At 38.5% G+C, this 22,600-nt stretch overlaps 2 protein-coding genes across 7 annotated transcripts in view; one reads left to right on the top strand and one right to left on the bottom strand.

Moving 5' to 3' along the window:
• Positions 1-4,377: 4,377 nt before the first annotated feature.
• Positions 4,378-4,914, bottom strand: LOC127223184 (basic proline-rich protein-like). The gene has a single exon (XM_051185699.1). The coding sequence runs from the start codon at positions 4,912-4,914 to the stop codon at positions 4,378-4,380; it is 537 nt and encodes a 178-aa protein (XP_051041656.1).
• Atp11b (ATPase phospholipid transporting 11B (putative)) overlaps positions 4,630-22,600 on the top strand; it is a 91,730-nt gene continuing 73,759 nt past the window's right edge. For 4 of the 6 annotated variants that reach the window (XR_007834622.1, XR_007834621.1, XM_051185816.1 and 1 more), the window contains exons 1-3: positions 4,630-4,939; positions 15,752-15,868; positions 20,401-20,490. Coding sequence is in view for 4 of the 6 variants with exons in the window: in XM_051185816.1 (XP_051041773.1) it covers positions 4,913-4,939; positions 15,752-15,868; positions 20,401-20,490 (234 nt within the window). In the remaining 2 variants the exon portion in view is untranslated. The remainder of the gene's footprint in view (positions 4,940-15,751; positions 15,869-20,400; positions 20,491-22,600) is intronic. The other 2 variants (XM_051185814.1, XM_051185813.1) reach the window with 2 other exon arrangements.

Raw genomic sequence — 22,600 nt, 5'->3', positions numbered from 1 at the left:
TTGTTATCTTCCTTCTCTGGTCTTTAATGAGGTTAAAGATTAGACTGTCACAATTATTATTCTCTCTTCCTCGTTAGAAATATTAGGTACTAGATTTAAGCTTTCCAGCTTAGGACAACTCTATTGTAAACTCTGTTATGCCTTCGGCCTAGGACTAGGTATGTAGGTCTTAAGTTTTTGATTTTCCTTTTCTTAGAGCATACTTGTTATTCACTGTTTTTGTAGTTTTGTATCAAGTCTAAATCTTTTCTTTAGACTAAAAAGGAAATTGTAGTGAGATATTCACTATGTCCATACCTATTGCACTGACCACACCCATTGGGGGTGGGGACAGGTGCTGATGTGACCTGGGGAAACTAGCTCTGTGGTAGGAGACCCCAGAACACTCTCTTGCTTGCTGGATGGAGACAGAGAGCATCTGGAGGCATCCTTGGGACCAGGAACCTGCTTGCATTCATCTGTCTCTGTTGTAAATTATTTCTCCCTAAATACACATCTATTTGGCCTGTTTCCCCCAGATCCTTATTTTTTCACGATAAAGGATAAGTAATGATCCATTACTGCCCAGTCCTCCTAACTAACACCCACATTCAGGGGGTCTGGGTCAGTCCTATACTGGTTTCCCAGCTATCAGACTGGAGTGCATGAGCTCCCCCCTTGTTCAGGGCAGCTGATTCTGTGGGTTTCTCCAGCCTGGTCTTGATCTGTTTGCTCATCAAGTCTCCCTCTCTGAAACTGGATTTCAGGAGTTCAGCTAGTGTTTAACTGTGGGTGTCTGCTTCTGCTTCCATCACCTACTGGATGAAGGCTCCAGGATAGCATATAATGTAGTCGTCAATCTCATTATTCTGGAAGGGCATTTAAGGTAGTCTCTCCACTATTGCTTAGATTGTTAGTTGGGGTCATCCTTGTAGATCTCTGGGCATTTCCCCAGTGCCAGGTTTCTCCTTAAATTAATAATGGCTCCCACTATTATGGTATCTCTTTCCTTGATCTCCTCTATTCTTTTCCAGACTCAATCTTCCTGCTCCCTCATGCCTACCTCTCCCCTCCTTTTCCCCCTAACTCCCTCTCCCCTCCCTCCATGCTCCCAATTTGCTTAAGAGATCTTGTCTCTTTCCTCTTCTCCAGGGGACCATGTATACCTCTCTTAGGGTCCTCCTTGTTTCCTATCTTTTCTGGAGGTGTGTATTGTAGGCTGGTAATCCTTTGCTCAATGTTTAAAATCCATATATTAGTGAGTACATACAGTATTTGTCTTTTTGAGACTGGGTTACCTCACTCAGGATGGTTTCTTTTAGTTCCTTCCATTTCCCTGTGAATTTCATGATTCCATTGTGTTTTTCTGCTGAGTAGAACTCCATTGTGTAAATGTACCACATTTTCTCCATCCATTCTTCAGTTGAGGGGTGTAAGGAGTAGGTTAAGGTTAAAACCCTTCTTTTTATTTAGACAGAAAAGAGGAGATGATGGGAGATGCCATTATGTATATATGTTTCTCATACTGGTTAATGAATAAAGCACTGTTGGCCAATAGGAAAGTTAAATAGGAGGGACTAGGAGACAAGGAGGAAAGATGAAGTAGTAGGGAGGAGTCAACATGAAGAGGCTGGGGGGACGAGATGCTGGTAAGGAGACCATGTGGAAATATTAGATTAACAGAAATGGGTTAATACTTAAGACAGAGCTAGCCGATAAGAAACTAGTACCTGGTCAACAGCATTATATCTAATACAGAGTCTCAGTGTGTTAATTGGGGCTGGCGTGGCGGCGGGACAAGACAGGCGGTGGGAAGAAAAACCTACTCCTTACAGAGGGGCATGTAGGTTGCTTCCAGGTTCTGACTATTACAAATAATGCTGCTATGAACATAGTTGAACAGATGTCCTTGTTGTAAAAGAACAAACAAACAAACATTTGTAATTAGTCAAAAACTCTGGATACTGGGCTTTGCTTTACTCATTTAGCCCCACTTTTTACCCTGAATTAGCTACACTGTCTTATACATTCAGAGTTTTCTTCACTCAAGTGTTTGCAAAGTCTATCCCTTCCCTTCTTTATCCCCCTATTTAAAATTAACTTTAAATTCAGATGTGGTCCAGTGGTAAAGTGTTTGCCTAGAATAAGAGATTAAATAAATAAATAAATGATTTGTTGTAAGTTTCTCCTAACACCTTCCCCAATTGCTATTGCTCACACCAATTTTCCAAAATTATTGGCTATCATCAGTGTAATACTTCAAGGATTAAATATCCCTTGACCGACTCTCCTCTGTGGCTTCTCTTTCCAACTAGATTATATACTGCACCCAGAGCAGAGGAGGCCACTCTAAAGTAAGCTTTGTGTCCTTTCATAGTTTTAGGCAGCTTTCACACAACAATTTGATGTTGAAACACTGAAGAAGTAGACACGGAATAAGTGAACACTGCTAACTCCAAACATTTTCTTTTTTCTACCTGGTGCCTGAGTTCTTAACTCAAGTGCCCCACCCCCCACCCAGATCTTCCCAATAACTAGCAACAGGATGAAATTCTTTTTCCATTGTGTGAAGGCATATGTGTATATGTACACATGTACAACAGAAACCAAGATTTCACACAGCAGATATCACTTGTACTGTCTAGTATATCCTAATGTTTTCTAATCTGTTAATACAAACAATGAAAATACCCATAGGGTTAGCAAGGTGGCTTAGCAGGTAATGGCACCTGCAGCCAAACCTGAAGACCTGAGCTCAATCCCTGGGCCCCACGTGGTGGGAGGACAGAACTGATTCCTAAAACTTTCCCTCTACCCTCTACACACCCACCATGGCATACATTCCTACCTCTAATAAATACATTTAATGAAGAAAATCACTGACAAATTATATATGTGGAGGATTTTTACCTCCACTAAAGAATTTGAACTATAGTATAAAAGTAGTCTCCTAGTTTATGGTCCTGGTAGAAAATGTTCAGAACAAAACACTGCCAACTTGCTGTTTTATGTTCCTGACAATTTGAACTTTCATTATGGCCTTCACATACTTGAGTTGCTTTCTCCATTCTGCCTCATAACACCTAGCATCAACTCCTTCCTTATTCCCTACCTCCTGGCCACTTCCACCTTTAGAAATCTGCAATTCAGTTCAATAATGATACATAAAGCATCCTCTAGGTCTCTGTTTCACAGGTTATCTTTACAAATGTTGGTAGCATATAAATAAAAATTTCCAGGCCTAATTTGTAGCCAGTTCTTTTGGAAATGACATATGGGAAATCAGCTTCTTTGGGGATGTAGATTAAGAACACTTATTCTATTGCTTGATCATTCATTATCTGAATCACATTTTTGCCAAATTATTTAACCTGAGGTCCATTTCCCCATCCACACAATTGTGATAATGCTTACTTCAAGAATTGGTAGATCTATCAGTATTCAGGTAGAGTTTGATGCAGTAGGCTCTGGCATACAAAGTATTACTTTGTTCTCTGTAATAAGCACACCTGTAACTTCATGCTGCTGTTACAAAGTAAGATTCAGTCATAAGAACAAGTTCCTTTTTCCCTTTAAGTATCTATATTCTGAAGTTGGACAATTTATAATGTAAAAATTCCACTGCTGATTTTATAGGCCATAGAGATCAGGAAGAAAGGTTCTAGTAGCAATGTGGGATTATATAATGAATGCCTATTAAAACGAAAAGACTAATTATCTAATCATGGTAGCTTAAAATAAGGGTTTTGTTCAATGCTACTTTTCCAATTACAAATGTCTGATGGTGAAGTGTTTTGATTCAGGAAAAAAATAGAGCACATCATGTAGACACAGCGACAGAAGGCGTGAGCTGCTTTTGAACAGTATAAACTTGTTCTAGTTGCTTTTATGTTCCTTCTTACCAGTTATCCACACCCTTGTTAGCTAGGTCAGGGTACTTCTAAGGTAGTTTTCATTGCATGTTTGACGTTTAGGGGAAATTAGCTTTCTACAGAAAACTTCTCTCTTAACCTTTTCAGTTAAGCTCAGCAGGACAGGATCTCAGCAATACCCCCAGAAATGGAGGTGCAGGCTGAACTCGCACAGAGAAATCTCAACCTGTCCCCATCATTAGCCAGCTGTGGTCACTCGCTGAGTTATGTGTGTAGCAATTACAAACCTTTGAAAATTAACAAAAAAATATTTTCACCAACTCTTTGAAAATTTATACAATTTATTTTGATCGTATTTATGCCATAAATGAAAGCCTTTGACAATTTAATGGCTTCTGGGGACGATCTTGCGGATGCATGCTGGGGGACACAGATCTGCAACAAGGTAGAGCCAGAGGACTGCCTGCTCAACTCCTGGGCGGGCGAGGAGTTGCTGCAGCCTCGGCTGCCAGCAGCTGACAAGGACTCAGAAAAGTCCCCCAGCGCGGGCGGGTCTGGCTGCGCTCGCAATCAGGCTTTTGTCACATACCAGGCTCCCAAAAGGGGGAAGACAAACCTTTCCGGAAATAGCAAGTCCGGCCTCCGAGAGGCAGAGTAGGGGGCGGGTCCTCAGCAGGTGAGGGGGAAAACGCGCTGTGCTCGGGGGGCGGGGCCATGGCGGCGAGGGCGGGACATGGGGCTCGGGGCGGGGCCATGGCGGCGAGGGCGGGGCGGCGCTGTGGGGTTGGCGGTGCTTCGGGTGACAACGGTCAGAGATGAAGGTGGCTGCGGCGCAGCGGGGAGCTCGGCTGCGCCGGGAGCGGTTGGCAGCCAGGCCGCGCCTGTAGGACCTCGGGGCCGGGGTGGCGGGATGGGGACCCGACTCGGGTAGTGAGACTGCGGCGAGCGGAACTTCAGCCAGAGGGGCTCGCCTGCTCCGGTCAGACTCGGGGTCCTCCTCCACCTGCTGCCGCTGGGCCCCGCGTCTGGCGGGCCACGACGGCGTCGGCGACGGCGGGGGCATGTGGCGCTGGGTCCGGCAGCAGCTGGTAAGTGAGGGCTGGGGCTGGGCGGCGCGGGCTAGGCCGCGGCGGGGGAGCGCGGCTCTCCCTGGGCCCGGGCTCCCCACCGCGCGGGGATGCGCTGCTGCCTGCGGCCGCTACGGATCGCGGGTCCCGGGGTAACTGAGGCAGCGGTGCGGGGTGCAGGATAGGCGGCTGTCCGGGACTCTGAACTAGGCTCGTGCAGGTTCCGAGGAGGTCTGGGTTCACCTGGGCCTCCTGGCGGAAGCCTGGGCCTAGGAGGAAGGAGTGCCGGAAGGTACTCACCGCACACCCCTGCAACTTCTCTGTGAATCTGTCACCCCTCCTCAAGGCGGTTACAATGTACAGGCTTGGAAACAGTGGTTAACTTTTGAACATTACTGGGTTACCTGGAGAAAGAAAGAGAAACCTCAGGGTGACTTAAGTGTCTAAAAAGCTCACACCTTTCCCAGAAATTATTCACAGATGAAAGCCTCTCATGCCTTTTGGCACCTGCAGCCTAGGAAATACAACGCAGAGGCAGCAGTGACAGACATCACTTCACTCAGAGGAACGCTAACCAGTATACTGTTTTAATTTCGAAACTGTATCAATTGCAGTATTTTTGTTTACTGGACTTCAAGGCAGTACTAAATCTTAGCCAAGCAGAACTTACTGTTTTGACACTAAAATAGTATTTTTCTTTCTTTTCCCCTGCGGTAGAACAGCTTTTCATGTAGAAACTAACAAGTATGTATTTCAGTTAGCCTCTTGTTTATTTTACAGTAGGCATCATTCTTAAATAAAGCAATCTTATAAATAAAACTAGAACTGCCTGCCACTCCCTCATACAAATGGTGGGTCTTTATTTTTAGCAACTGTTGCAAATTGAAGTATTCCAGCTTTATTGGGAATCCAAGCTAATGATGTCATTTGATCCACACTATTAGACTGCCTTGGCTTGCTTTCTGTAAGCCGGCAGCCCAGTATGGAAGTTAATTATTACAAATCTGTTGTGCTTTTGGTTTCCCACACTTCGTGTGAAGAAGGCTTGTTTTAACACTGTTATCTGATGATGATTTGTGAGGCAGGAAGATCATTGTTAACTGGGTCTCTTCAAGCTTTTTCCAGTATGTTAAGACATTGTGTCTCAGTCTGAGGTACAATCCCATCTTCCAGACAGAAATGTGGTAATGTTGGGGAAGATGGCTTTAAATGTTCACAGCTGAAGGAAGAACCAGACACCATGTGGTCATTTATAAATCAGCTGTCTTACTGGACTGTTTAACCAAACAAGTTGAACAAGTTGCTTCACATAAAAAATACTGTCACTGATATTTAGCTGCCTGTCACTGGTTTCACTTTTAAGATTATCAGGTCTTTAAGACCTGTGCCAAAGCAGGACTTTGTATCGATGACTAAGTTTGTGTAATCACTTAAATTACAAATGAAGGACTGTGTGTGCAGAGTAATGAAAGTATATTATACTGACTCAGTAATAAATGGGCATTCTAGTTGTTACACTAATAATTCAGTTCAAAAAGTCTAGTTTAGATTATTCTAATAAATGCTCACTGGGTTGAGTCACAAACATTGGGTTGATTGTAAAACTGATAAATGGAAAAATTTAAGTAAATTGCTAAGTCACAAGGACAGGTTGGTTTGCAGTTTCAGAACACTATATGAATCCTGACTTTCAACTAATACTTTCACCAAAGAAGATACTTTTTGTTTTTAAAATTTTATTCCTGCTTATTTTATGTGTGTGTGTGTGCGTGTAAAAGTGTGTAAGTAAGTAAATCAGGACAACTTGTCGGAGTCATTTCTTCTTTCCTGCCCGGTGGGTCCCAGGAATCCAACTCAGGTCCTCAGGCTTGGTGACACTCTCATTTGCTTCCTGAGACATCTGACTTATCTTACTGTCTTTTTATTACAGAGACAGTTCTATGTTCTACTTATTTATTTGCAATTGAAAAGTCTCTGTCTAGCTGTCTAGCATGCTGTCATGCTGTCTAGCATGATGGAAAATCATAACAAAAGCTGATATTTTCCCTTTATGAAAATAATGAAAATATGTGGATATCCTTTTTTATGCTTTTATTTCGCACAAAATGTTCAGATTATTTTACATTAAAAGTTATTATGTCCTTCTGGTGTTCTTTGTATTCATAGTGTACCCCTTTTCAGTAGCATGCTGTATGAACTCGTTTTTATATCTTTAACAGCGTTTCAATTATAATAGCATAGCACCATTATTATTATTATTAATTATTATCTTGCCAGTGCTAGCAGTCAAACCCACAGTTTTACACATGTTAGTGGTATATGCTCACCACATGCAGCCATTAAAAGTTCATGTTTAGAGAATAGTATAGTTTTTTGTTTTGTTTTGTTTTTCCACACAGGGTTTCTCTGTGGCTTTGGTGCTGTCCCGGAACTAGCTCTTGTAGACTAGGCTGGTCTCAAACTCACAGAGATACGCCTGCTTCTGCCTCCGGAGTGCTGGGATTAAAGGCATGCACCACCTCCGCCTGGCCCTTCAATACCATATTTATTTGTACAGTGCCAGTTTCTACTTTTAAACAAAAGTCCTTGCCAACAAATATATTTAGGTGATGTACAAGATTTCTTTACAGGACAACATAACACCATATTTTCATAGAACTTACTATATGCTAAATCCTGGTGATTCATGTGAAAGTGATGAGGCTGTTACTGATGAGCACCCTACATTAAGCATAGAGTTAGCCTTGATTATGTTTTATGAATAGATAAGGAAATAAGGTGACACAGGCCTATAATCCCAGCTTCTGGGAGGTGGAGGAAGGAGTATTGTGAGCTGGAGGTAGGATGCAGTTCTTAAATTGTTCATAAATGTCCCTTCAGATTTATGCTGGTGATTGGGAAGGGAGACTGTCTTCTGCTTCACTGAGAAATTTGGCAAGCTCTTAGCCAAAAGTCCATCAATTTTATTATCTAATGCTTCTCCACACTTGCCTGTATCTGTGCTTAATTTTTGCCTTTTTTTTTTTTTTGCCTGCTATCACAGAAAGTGAATTAGTTTCCAAGTTAATTAGTTTACTTGTTGTTTTGATACTGTTCTTTTGTTATATTCTCTATACTCCCTGTCAATTATCATAAGAGTATGTGTCCTTTCTCTTTACCCTTAGTCTGTAAACACAATTAAGCTTCCCTCTGTTATCTTAATTTTTCCTTCACTGTACCTAACTGCCAAATGTTCCTTAATTGAATACAATTTTAAAAAGGATTTATCCTGCATAACAGTTCTATCTAATATACTTGAAATGTGGCTGGTCAGGTTGAAATTTTCTTAACTCTAAAACATAATGGATTTTAAAAACAGAAGAAAAAATGTGACTTATCTCAATTATGTCTATTTCTGTGATAGTAAGATGACTTACTAGGAAAGGGTACTTATCACCAAGCCCGATGAGCTCAGTGTGATCTCTGGGATCCACTTGGTAGAAGAATTATCTTCAGAAAGTTGTCCTCTGACTTTTACATTTGTGTGGGGGCATGTGCCCACTCCCCAACAATAAATAACTATAATGAAAAGGAATGCCTTATTTTTTAAAATGCTAAAGTTTGAAAATTTGAGTTCATGTACATTCTTTGTTTTGCTTTTTTCTCTTGGAATTTTTTTTATCAAATTCAGTAGAAGAAATGCATATTTATTATATCTGTATGGGAAATATTAAGAGTTATTTTTACTTTACTTTGGGGGATTGTAAATACATGTCTACATTTAATTCTTTTATATATTTGGTTATAATGGGTCAAGTAAGCTTTCCCCAGTGTTATAAATAAGTCATGCAACAAATTTCTTTTGCTTCCTGTCAGTTGAAACAGCTGAGGGAAACTGTCTTAAGAGACAGTTAGGATACTGTTTTTTTTTTTTTTTTTTTTTTTTTTTGTTTTGGTTTGGTTTTTGTTTTTAATGCTGACTAGCTCACTTAAAATCATCTTAATAGTTTCTATGCAAATGTAGTATAAATGGTTGTTACACTGAATTATTTAGGGAACAACACACCAACAAGAATAAAGTCTGCTGTAGGTGTGGCACATCTATCATTTCAGAATTTGGGAAACGGAGGCAGGAGGAGTGAGAGTTCCAGGCTTATATAAAAAAATCCAGAATTATATAATAAGGCCTTGTATTGGAAATATAAAAAGGAAACCGAGAGACTGTATGCAGCAGAGACACCCCCCCCCCTTTTTTTTTTTTTTTTTTTTTTTTTATTTGTTTTAGTGGGTATTTTTGGTTTTGTTTGTTTTTGTTTTTGAGGCAGCATCTTGCTTGTGTTGCCCAGGCTGGTCTGAAACTCACTACCTTCCTACTTCAACTTCGCAAATCCTGGGATTACATTCGTGTATCACCATGCCCAGTTTCCTTTTTCAGTTGATTGAACTACATATGGACCACAATAGTACCACATTCTGTCTGAGTTAACAGTAAGTCTCTGCAGAAAATTCTAAGCTGTGATTTGTCTTTACACCTGAAAACTTTAGGATCACATGCCAAATTCACTAAGGCTATTATACTTCCATATTTCATTTAGAAGTAGAATATCATCAAGAAAGGAATACATAGGATAATGTACGTAGTACCATTGAGTCATTCTATATTTTACAAAAATTAGGAACAAAAACAGATGTTATACATATGTATGCAGTGCATATGCAGTTAATGATGCCAATATTCATGATATGTTTCTTATGCTCCATCTTAGGGGAAATTTCAAGCATAAATAAAAGTATAGAAATATAATGAGCCCCCATTTATTCTTTAGCCAAGTTGGTAATTAATTCAAGCCGGTGTTACTGGATCCCCTCTCATAGTATCTCTACCTCCTGACTAATTGTAAGGCAAATCTTAGACATTATATAATTTTTCCCATAATTGTGTCTCTGTCTTCAAAGATAAGAAATCCTTTTAAGTATATAAGTGTGACTACTGTAATAGTCCATGTATTTCCATTTTCCTTTCTTTCCTCCTAGTCTCAAATTTTAGAAAGCAGTTCCTTAAAGTATTCTGCCTTTTTCTTGTGTTAGTGTCTAAGGAGAAAAATCATAGATCAAATGAATCTTAAGAATATTTTGCTTCAGAATGTCATACTGTATATCCTAAATATATGTAGTTTTTGTCACTTAAATAAAATGATTTGCTTATGACATGAAAGATGAAAAAAATATATGCACTTTTAATCTTAAGGGAGCAAATCATTGCTTCTGTCTTCCTTGCTCCAAATGATGACCCAAACCCGCTCTCCCTCCTCTTCCTCCTTAGCTAAAGCAGTCTTGCCTCTTTCCTGAACTGCTTCAGTGTTTCCTGGTTTGCCTTGTTTCCCTCCTGTCCCTGCATTCTGCTTGCTGTCTTGTTGGTCTGTTCTGTCTTGTTCTCCAGGTCACTTCTTTCTTCTCATCTTCTCTTTCTTTTTCTAATGATGGTTTTTATTAATTCTTTTGAAAATTTCATATATTTTGCTTAAATTCTTTCCCTCAACTCCTCCCAGATTCTCCACTCACCAACTTTCAATTCATTCATTATGTTTTCTCCCTTCTCTTACTCTCCTTCTCTTTCTTACTCTCTACTCTCTTTTTCTCCCTCTTTCCCCCCTGCCCTCTGTCCCTTCCTCCTTCCCTTCCTCTTTCTCACTCTTAAACACACACACACACACACACACACACACACACACACACACACACACACACACACACTCGGAGGCCAATTTGTGTTGGCTGACTATTCCTTGGTGTAAGGCCTTCCCCAGAGTGAGGTCAGTATACCAGGTGTTACACCATTGAAGCAAACCTATTTTCCCTCCCCTGGCAACAATCAAATGCTGATGGCTCTTTAGCTAAGGGCATGATTTCATGCCTCCTCCATACTGAGATTGTGTTTTCTCTAGCTTCATTTCCTGCTGGTCTTGTATATATTTTCACAATCCCGCTATGATTTATATTTGTATCCACCTTGTGTCTGAAAAAGTTTATTTGAAGTAATCTGCCACCCCTCCTTCTTAAAATCTGTCCAACTTTTCTACTTAGACCCCTGAGTCTTGAGGGGAAAGGTTTTATGTTAGACATCCAATCAGGACTGAGCACTCTGAAGTCTTTTACCTCCACATGTTGACCAGTTTTGGGTCTCTGCTAATTGCTGTATATTGCAAGAAGAAGCTTCTCTGATGAAGGGTGGGGAGGACAGTGATCTATGGATAAAGCAACAAGTCATTAAGAGTCGTTTATTGGCTTGTCCATTCAGCTAGTTAGAAGTATGTTTCCAGTTGATGTCTGTATGTCCTAAAACTCAAGTTCGGTGTTTTCAGCAGTTCTTGAGAGTAATTGATAGCATTGGCAATAGCCTGTAGTTGTGGGAAGGGGTCAGTGGCCCTATTGGCAAACAACTCAAAAAGAGGTAACAGGTTTCTGGTACAGGGAGCTTTATTTAATAATGGATGTTGTCTGGTTGGGATATTGTCCTCTCACTATAGAGTAGTTCAGTTTGAACTGGAAGCTTCCACAGTAGTATGACTCTATGTGACTTTTTCAAAAGGTCTTCAGTGTCAGTTACATCTCCCCATATCCCCTCTTGCACCCTGTCCTTCCATCCCTCAAACCATTTCATCTTTCCTGTTCCCTTTCTCCCTTCTCCCCTTGTAGCATTATATTCTAGTTTTTTGTTTTTGTTTTTGTTTTTTTTCTTTTCTTTTCTTTCTTTCTTCCTTGAAAGGGTCCCCCTCCTCTTCCATATCCATATCCTAACCTGTCTGGGTATTCCAAATGAAATGCACATATGTAAAGCTTAAAAGCTAGCATCAGCATGTGAGGAAAAAAATGCAGTGTTTATATTTCTCAGTTTCTGTTACCCCATGCAGGATGTTTGTTTTCAGTCCCCTGCATTTACCTGCTGTTTTCATAGTCTTGTTGTCTTAACAGATGGATAAGCTCTATTGTATAAATATGCCACATTTTCATTATTCATTTGTCACTTGATGGACATCTATGCTGTTTCCATTTCCTGACTATTGTGAATAGAGCAGCCATGGTTAAACAAATATTTCTGTAGTAAGATACAGTCTTTTGGGTATAAGCCTAAGAATGGTGTAATTGGATATTATGGTTGATCTATTTTCAACATTTTGAGGAACTTCCATTCTGATTTCCATAGTGGCTGTACCAGTTTGAATTCCCACCAGGAGTGAAAAAAAAAAAAAAAAAAAAAAATGTTTCACTTTGCTGACATCCTTGCTAGCAATTTGCTGTCTTTCTCCCTTACCCCCACCCCTTATAGACAGGTGGTTCTGGCTAGAGCTTGCTACATAAACCAAACTAACCTGGAATTCCAGAAATTCACCCCCCCCCCCTCAGCTTCTGCCTCCTAAATACTGGCATTAAAGACGTGCACATACACACTCCATGTTTAAAAAAGAACTTTGCCAGACTGATCAGTATGAAAAAAAAAAAACTCATTTGCATTCTCCTCATTCTTAGTGAGCAATGTTAATACCTCTATTTCTTTCATATGGAGAAATTTCCCATTTTTCTCTGCAGAATAGTGTATTAGTTACTTGTTAGTGTCATAAACTACTTGAGCAAAGCAACTTAGGGAAGGAATGGTTTGTTTGGCATACTATTTAAGGGTACTTTGCACCCGCCATGGCAGCGCAATCATGGTGATAGGAGTTTGAGGCAGCTGGTGCCATCTGCATTTAGGAAACAGAAGGCTGCTCCCTTTCTCCTTTTACTCAGTCCAGGACCCCAGTCTAGGAATGGTGCTGTCTACATTAAGGGTGCTGTCTACATCAATTAACCCAATCTAGAAGCTCCTTTGTAGGCATGTCCACAGATTATTTTCATCGTAATTCTAAATCCTATCAAACTGACAATAAAGGTTAACATCAGGGACCCAGAGAAATAGCCATTAAAACAGCTTACTGATCATGTGGAAGACCATGGTGGTCACCAGCACCCACATTGGGTGGCTCACAACCACTTGTAACTCCAGCTTTCATTAACACCGTAAGTACTTCCTCTTTTTTTTTTTTTGTTCCCTTTGAATAGTGGATGCCACTTTATTATATGTACTGTAAATATCATCTTCCATTCTTTGCCCTCTATTTATTGTTTGTTTTTCTGATATAGAAATTTTAAGTTTCTTTGTAGAAAATTTGATTTCCACATTGTTACCTAACAATTTCTTTCCACTATTAAAATCAGAGTTTATTGTTTTCTTCAAGTTGTCTTAAACTGTAGCTTTTCAATATTCAAATTCAATATACCTGAGATTGATTTTTGTATATAGAATAAGGCAATTTGTGCTTTCCCATTGGAAAGTTATTTGTTTTTTTTCTCTCAGTTTATCGGATTAGCTATCTTTGATGTCTAACATATGTGTTTGCCTTTTTTGTTATGAATGGCATTATATGTTCTTTTTTTTTTTTTCCTGCTTCACTCATCTATTGGTATACCAGTAATCCATCATCCTTCCACACATTTTGATTTCTTTTTTTTTTTTTTTTTTTTTTTTTTTCAGAATTGCATTGGACCCTTTATGACATATAAGCAGTTTTTTTCCTTTTTATTTTTTTGGGGGGGCGGTCAAGAATTTTGATTGACTTTGCATTAAATTTTATTTTCTTATTACTTTAGTTTTGTATGTGAGTGTGAGGACATTGTGTAGAGACAAGAGGGCAGTTTTCAGGAGTTGGTTCTTACCTCCCACCTTGTTGCTTCTGTGGCTGCACTTCAGACTAGCTTTAAGTAGTCTTAAAGGTGTGCACCACAGCATTTGGCTTCTTTGTGTGGGTTCCTAGGATGAAACTTGAGTGGTTAGGCTTGGATGGTTAGCACTTTTACCCACCAAGTTATCTCCCCAGCCCTGAGTGTCGTATATTCTTTCCTTCAAACACTTAATAACTGAGCCTGCAAGATGGCTCAGCAGGTAGACATCTGCCACCAATCCTGACAGCCTGAGTTTTATCCCTGGTATCTAACCTTCATGGTAGAAGGTGAGAGCTAGTGCATACTGTGGCATGCTGACACCCTCCCCCAGGGGAAAACACAAAGTAAAAAAAAAAAAAATAAATTTTAAAGAAACTTTTAAAAATGTATAGCTATAAACTTTATGGTTTTGTTTTTCTATCTATGTCTATAGTTATTTGAGTATGCTTGTGGTTTTGTTTGTTTGTTTGTTTGTTTGTTTTTTGTTTTGCTTGTTTGTTTGTTTTCAAGACAGGGTTTCTCCATGTAGCCCTGGATGTCCTGGAACTACTTCCTAATGCTGCAATCCTTTAGTATAGTTCCTCATGTTGTGGTGACTTGAACCATAGAATTATTTTCACTGCTACTTCATAAATGTAATTTTGCTACTGTTATGAATAGTGTTTTCCAGTGAATGGTCTTAGGTGACTCCTGTGAAATGGTTGTTAAACCCCAAAGGGGTTGTGGTCCACAGGTTGAAAACCACTGTTCTAGAACTGCTTTCCCTCCCTATCCACCCAAACTTAAGTTCTTTAATGCAGAATTAAAGGGATTTGATGCATTATTTACTTGCCAGTGTTAATTAAAGTCTTGTTCCCCATTTGGTGGAACTGTTTGTTGGAGATGTGGCCTAGGATGAGGATGTGTGTCAATGAGGACACAACTTTGAAGTTTAAAAGGCCCACTTCATTCACAGTTAGCTCTCTCTAGCCCCCCCCCCCCCTCCAATTTAGAGAACAAGCTTTTCCTGCCACCATGCTTTTGCTCTATCATCATGGGTCTAACCCTCTAAACCTGCAAACTCCAAATTAAATACTTTCTTTTATAAGTTGCCTTCTTTGGTCACACTGTCTTATCACAACTATAGAAAAGTAACTAAGATTATTTTTACTACTGTGTCTGGAGAGATGGTGTCCTCATTTGATATCTACTGCTGTGATAAACACCATTGCCAAAAGCAACTTGGAAAGGGTTTATTTCATCTTACAGTGTATAGTCCATCATTCATGAAGGGAAGTCATGGCAGGAAGCTGGAGGAACTGAGTCAGAGGCCATGGAGGAACAATGCTTACTGGCTTATTTGCTGTGGCTTGCTCTCCATGTCTCTCTCACCTTATCAGTCATTTATCAAGAAAATGACCCATGAAGGAAGCATTTCCTTTGTTGAGTTTCCCTCCTCCCAGTTATCTCTAGCTTGTGTCAAGTCAACAAAATACTAACCAACACAGATGGTTTTCTGAAGCACAGTATATGTCCCTCCAGGAATATTATAAACATATTTTCATCTATGTTTCAGGAAGTTTTACCTATTAACTAGTACAGAGAAGTGATTGGGTGGCATAAATCCATTACATGAATCTTAGTCTTTTGAGAGTAAAACTTTTTGAAACTAAGTTGATCTGGCTATAGAAGAGGTTAAAAATAAGTGTAAAGCTTCTATCAAGCATGGTAGTCACATATTAGTTAGACATATGTCTATTTCTTTCAATAAGAATCTATCACGGGAGAAAATAAGGTATTCACAGGAATGAAAAACAAGGAATGCAGTAAAGAAACATCTGTAGCTCTCATACAATTTTTTTTCCTTCTACCATGTTTGAGAGTTTGAACTATTTTTCATTATTGAAAGTATGACTTAATTTATTTCTGAAGGTAATATACCTATTCACCACTGAAGAAAAGCTTTGGTGGCTTAACTGTACTGATTAAATGGATTCAGTCTATGTGCACTTTAAGGCCAATAATATGTATAATCTGGTCAGTTATTTAAAATCAATGGTAAAATATTATACCAGCTAGACTGTTTACTAGTATTCCTTTTCTGTTGTTTGGTCTTAGGGTTTTGACCCACCTCATCAAAGTGACACAAGAACTATTTACATAGCCAACAGATTTCCTCAGAATGGCCTTTACACACCTCAGAAATATATAGATAATCGGATCATTTCATCTAAGGTAAGGATAAACAATTTTATTATTACACTGTAGATGTAGAGTGGGGGATATATTTGTAGCTCATTTGGTAGACTGTTTACCTGTCATGTACAAAGCCCTGAGTTCAATCCCCAGTACCACATAAACTGAACATTATGATGTATGTCTGTAATTCCAGCACTTTTAAATTCAAGGTCATCTTTAGCTACATAGCAAGATTGAAGCCAGCTTGGGATACTCTGTCTCAAATAACTAAAACAAAATAGTAGATATGTAACATTTTAAAAATGATTTATTGAATGTGTACAAGTATACATTTATACTTCTCAAAAGCCAAGAAAAGTGAAGGTTGATAGGTTTATTTCACTCAACATGATGTGTGAAAGAAAAGAGGCTGCTAGTTGGTACCAGTTAACCATTGTCTCAGCTGCAACTGTACTAGATGGCCATCTGCTGAACCTGTTTGTCCTCATATTACGCCATTTACTCTTTGCAACAGCCTATGTGAAATAACTATTAAATCTTATTTACAAAGTGCCATATTTATATTATCACAGGTCTTTGGTTCCAGTGCTTGAGAATTGAATCATTTTCCCCAAATTGTTCCATGTGACCTTAAAACTTCCTAGTTTTATTTTTTAGTGTGTACTATGAATATTTTAATGTAGGTAATACTTCATTCTCACTTGTTTTTCCTTTGAAGAGGTCTTGCTTGGTAAAGCAGAAGATTATAGAGGATTGCTGCCAAATTCATTTTTCTTTTGTGATAGAAATGTGTTGCAGTTCACTAAGATAGCACATAGGAAGGTTGGAAATAGGGCAGGTATAACTGAAGACTTGGCCATTTAAAATGTATTTTAATTGAAATGTCAGAACCATATATGACTAGTGATTCCCTATTAAACCATGCACTTATTGAGAATATTAATTAGAGAAACCAGGTAAAGCTCTTACTTAGACCCTGGCTTTTTGCCATAGGGTTCCACAAGAAACACATTTGTATGTTCCTGACTTCCAGGAATGCTAATGTGTTGTTGGTTGTTTTATACTCTTTGGACTCTTTATTCTTTGGGAGGTCCACCACCCAGCTCCCAAATAAATACACACATTATTCTTACTTATGAATGCCTGTCTTAATTCATATAAGTCTCCATGTGTTTAATTGGGGCTAAGTGGCTGTGGGACCAGGTGGAGCAGAAACTTCCATCTACAATGCTAACACAGTAGATCAGTTATGCAATGCCCCAATTCTCACTTATACTTTGGATGTTTTATAGCTTTTAAAGTTTAATTTTTGTGTTTAAAGTAGAATTTTAGTCATTTTCCCCTTACCATTCCTCTCCTGAACTCATGTTTCACTCCCAACCTTCACTCCCTCTCACATTTACAACCTATTTTTCTTTATTACTTTTACATGAATAAGCACATCCTGTTGAATCCATTTAATATTGTTTGTATATTTATGACTTCAGGGCTGACCCTTGGGGAAGACTAATTCTACTGCTCTTAGCTTTCCTTAGTTACCTGCCTTTGCTGGGTGTAAGGCCTTGAGATTTCCTTCTTGTGTGTTAGCATATTTGTTGTTTTTTTTGTTTTTTTTTTTTCCCTTGTTCTGATATTGTTTAGGCGTCCATACTATTGAGGTTCACAGGTTCACATAAAACATTTTAGCTGGTGTTGGAAACTGAGACCTAAAATATGTTGTGATTAAATAAGTGCTTTTTTATGGCTGTTTTCTTATACAGCGGTTTCAGAAGTGTAGATGTTTAAATAAGTACTCTGTTTAAAACCTTTTAGCGTAAATAAAAGTTTCCTTATATTGCTTTCCTATGGTTGTGTCTCCATTGTTTCCGGAACCTCATAACTGTATTGTTGGCTGTCTCCTAGCTCATAGTGAACTCTTTTCCCATGGATCTTTGGCTGATTGCTTGCTTCCCTCATGACTTTTAACATAAAAAGATCTGAGGAGGGTATAGATTTGCTCCTTTAAAGATGTTGAGTTCATGTCAATTAAGAGTATAGACATTTTCTGACACTATTCTCTCCAGCTTCAGTGAGGTTGGCATGATGGTATTCTCTTTTTGAGGCCTGTATTGTTCTCTGAGACATTTTTTATAAAACCACAAGGACCTTTGCTGCTTTTTCTTTTGCTTTATGTATTCATGTAAGTATTTCATCTTTGATTACAACTGTTGATATTTAGCTCTTAATCTCTTTGCTTTACTTTTAAGCATTCTAACATGTTGGAAATGTGTAAATGTGTAATGATAAATCTCTGTTTGCTTTTTTAGTTTTGTTCTATTTTTGTTGTTGTTGTTTTTTTTTGTTTTGTTTTGTTTTGTTTTTCTTTTTTGACAGGGTGTCTCTATGTAACCCTGGCTGTCCTGTATCTTACTGTGTAGATCAAGTTGGTCTCGAACTCACAGAAACCTTCCTGCCTCTGAGTGCTGAGCCTAAAGCCATGGTTCTCAGCCTTCCTAGTTACTCATGTTGTGAAAACCTCCCACCATAAAATTATTTTCTTGCTGATTCATAACTGTAATTTTGCTACTGTAATGAATCAATGTAAATATCTGATATGAAGGATACCTGGATATGTGACCCCCTGTGAAAGTGTCATTTAATCCCAAAGAAGTCATAACCCACAGGTTGAAAACTGCTTGCCTAAAGGTATGTGCCACTATGCCAAGCTTAGATAATGATATATCTTAATTCAGTGACCATAGTAGATACCTTAAATTTAAACTTGCTTGAAAAATATTTAATTTTATTATCAGTGTTAGTGAGAACTTAGAGGGAAAAGGTCAGTTATAAAGTCATAAATGACCATAGAGAAATTAATTCTCTGATCTTAACCACTATTACATAACCATGAAGATAACTTTAAGGTCTAATAAATTATTTTTAAAGTATTTTCATATTTAATAGTATGTCACTTCCATCTCTCTGGTAGGATAAATGCAGAATTTCTATTCATTCATTCTGTTAATATGTATTTTAGAAAACATGAGAATAATATTTTGTCTTTTGTAACCTGCTTTGTATATGACAATTCTGTCCTCATTTTTTCCCTTGTTTTTATGAGCTAGCCAAAGGAAATCTTTTCTTTTAAAATTGATTTTCTGGGACTGGAGAGATGGTTAAGAGCCTTTTCTACTCTTGCAAAGGACCTGGATTCAGTATCCAGCATACACATGACAGCTCACAACTGTCTATAATCCAGTTCTAGGGGATTTCATGCCTTCAGCACTCTACAGGTACCAGACACATATGGTGGTCCACACATATATAAAAGACTCATATATGCATTTTAAGTATTTTTATTTATTTAAGTATTAATTATTATTATTTGTGTGTGTGTCTGTATGAGTATAAACGTATGTGTGAAGGTGCTTGTGGAGGCCAGAGGCTTCAGATCTTCTTAGAGCTAGCTCACCTAAGGCAGTTGTGAGCCACCTGACTCAGGTGATGAGAAGTAAGTCCTCTGTAAGAGCAGTATGCACATCTTAACTATGGAACCATCTTTTCATTCCCTTTAAAACAACTATCTTGAAACCATTACCTTACCGCCAACTTATTTAATTGTTTGCTTTAAAATTATAGAAGGAAAAATATTGTTGATATCATACTCTGCATAGATGTTTATAAGCCTATGGCATTGCCAACTTAATTCTCAGAAAGTTTTGTATATTTAATAAGGTGACCAAAAAAATTCCATGGAGATATCCTGACCCCCATCGAACAGTTGCCTTTTACTCCATTAGGGTCAACCAAACGAGGCTGGGGAGATGGCTCAGTCAATAAAGGACTTACCAAAAGCATGAGGACCCTGAGTTTGGATCTGTAGCAACCACATAAAGTAGAGCTCAGTTGCACTTGTAATCCCAGTGCTGGGGAGACAGACACAGGAGGATCTGTAGAACAGAGATTAAGTCTAAGGTTATTCAATGAATGTTACAGCTTTGAGCCACAGAATTTTAGTTCCCATCCTTATATGCTTTTGTCCATTATACTCAGCTGTCTTGCCTTTAGGACACTGTGGCAATTTTGCATCCTCCAAAAATTGTTTTGGTGGTATTACCATTGATTGCTTGTCTAATTCTAGATCATTTTTCTATATTTCATGTGAAAAGAGAATAATTGACTAGGTTATTACATTTGGTTCTGACACTGAGTTAAATAAAATAAAATGTTTTTAATCTTTTCAGCATTTCTATTAACTCTATTAATGCTTTCTTCTCTTTATTACTTTTGTTTTATGTTACAAATCCAAAATATATTATTTAAGTGTTTAGATGTTTTCTCTACCTTCTAAAACATAACAACTAGATGGTCTCATTTTAAAAAGTATAATAAAATTACTAATAAATAAAAGAGGGAAAAGAAAGTAGTATAAAAGTCTTAAATTCTCAAAACCAGAGTGTTTCTGTAGCATCAAGTTATATTAATTTCACAAAGATTAGTAAATCCAACTTAACTTTTCTTATATTTGCATCTATTTAGCATATTTTTTTAATATTCTTTTATTGATTTCTCTTTTCTTTTTTCCCTAGTATACTGTGTGGAATTTTGTCCCCAAAAATTTATTTGAACAATTCAGAAGAGTGGCAAACTTTTATTTTCTTATTATATTTTTGGTTCAGGTAAGTTTTATTACTGAATGGATTATTTATAGATTTGCTGCCTAAGCATATATTTTATAATAGGGAAAAATTTCAGTGTATTCTTAGTTGTTTGACAATGGTATTTTTTTCTCCTGCAGCTTACCCATTGTGTTTATTAATAAATTGTCTAAATCAAATCTAGATGTCTAAAACATAGGCTATAAATTTTAAGATCAGTTCCATTTTATTTCTTTACTAGTGTGCCATAGTACTGATAACTGTAATCTTAGCCAGGACTATTACTCATGATCTTCAGATACCTTCCTCAGAGTATAAATGTTTTGTCTATTGATATGCCTGTGGAATCTTCTTCCTACAAGATGGTGTGTGTGTGTGTGTGTGTGTGTGTGTGTGTGTGTGTGTGTGTGTTACAGTTCTGATAGAAAGGTATCCTTAGTTTTGATATCCTGGCTTCTTCCTCTCCCTGGGTCCTGGGCAACCTAGTCCTGTTCCTGCTCCCAAATCCTCTCCTCCAGCCCCAGTGGTTTCTCCTTAGCACCGCCTGTCACTCACTCCCTGCCAGCCTGCTCCTGGGCCTGTGCTTTCTCCTTAGGGAACTCTAACCCTTAGGTTCCCAACCGGGATTGCTCAGGGCTTCCTTCCCTTACCCCAGCACCTATCTTTGACAGGTGATCTGTCCTCACTGACAGCTCAAAGGCTGTCAAAAGTTGCATGGCTGCATTGTGCATGTGTTAGGTGACTGCATAAGGACTCTGCATGCAGAAACCAGCATGGCTGCATTGTGCATGTGTTAGGTGCCTGCATAAGGACTCTACATGCAAAAACCGTGTGGAACTGGGACTTCGCAGAGCTGGGCCAAGGGTAGCTCCATGACTCTAGTTTCAAGGTCCCCAACTGCTGAACCTCGTTCTAAACCACTCCCTTTCCCTTTATAAGCTAGTTTCTCCCTCCTGCATGTTCTTTCTCTTTCTGTGTTGCCAATCAGTTAACACCTACTCCTCCAGTGGCTCCCTTTTCCAGTAAACTCCATGTGGGTTTGTTGAGTTTGGTGGATCGTGTTTTCATCGCCTGAAGCTGCAGCAAGGAACACATGGGATAAAACCTTAGAATTTTCTTTAGTATTAAAAATTTGTTTTTACTCTAAACTGGTCTGTCAATAGAACCTAGGATTTCAAAAGAAAAGTTAAAGTTACTCAAGTAATGACTTTAAAGCTTTAGGAAACATTTAGTTTAAAATGCTTTCCTTCATGAATGGAGAAGGAACTTCTAATTTTATATCACGAGAACATCTAGAGGTTTTCTTGGAAAATGAAACTATGCTAATTATATTCACATGCCATGTATGCAGTTGTCAGATTGCTAAAATCAGCATGTATATAGAATAGAGCAAATTTAATTGGCTGATCCAGGGTCAAGGAAAATTCATTAATCATAAGATTTGTGTTCTTACTAACCTATGTAATTACTGCAAGTTCTTCTTCAGCAACCTACAGAAACTTTATGATTTATAACATAATTGTAGCACCGTTTTCCTAGCTGTCTTCCTCTGATTCTTTTGGATATAACAAAATCACTTGTAGGAAAAATCATTTTCCATGTTCCATTCCTAGTTCTCTTTCTCTGTGGTTCAGTTTATCCTAAATCCTGGATTAAAATTGAGACTTTTCAGTATATAGTAGGATGTGCAAAGAAATGTGATATGAGATAAGATCCATTGTGTCTCTACTCATAGGCAATATTGAAGAACTTAAGAACTGCTCAAGCAATGTGCCTGCAAGTAACTGCAGGTTCCCACAGCTGTTTGGCCCCAAATAAATACACAAAGATTTATATCAGTTATAAAATTGTTGGCCAATGACTAGGGCTTCTTATTGGCTAGCTCTATCTTAATTATTTACCCATTTCTATAAATCTGTGTATCTCCATATGGTCTTGTCTTACCAGAGAAGGGTCTGGACCACTCCTTTGTTTATCTACATAGTGACTGACTCCTCTGCCTACCTTTCCCAGAATTCTCCTCTTCTCCTAGTCCCACCTATCTTCCTGCCTCATTGGCCAAACAGTGTTTTATTCACCAACCAATAAGAGAAACATATACAGAAGGACATCCTCCATCACCTACACATGG

The sequence above is a fragment of the Phodopus roborovskii genome, unplaced genomic scaffold (assembly GCF_943737965.1).
Source record: "Phodopus roborovskii unplaced genomic scaffold, PHOROB, whole genome shotgun sequence".
Classification (NCBI taxonomy): Eukaryota; Metazoa; Chordata; class Mammalia; order Rodentia; family Cricetidae; genus Phodopus; species Phodopus roborovskii.
Note: the sequence above shows the minus strand (reverse complement) of the source record. Positions and strands in the feature narration are given on the sequence as shown.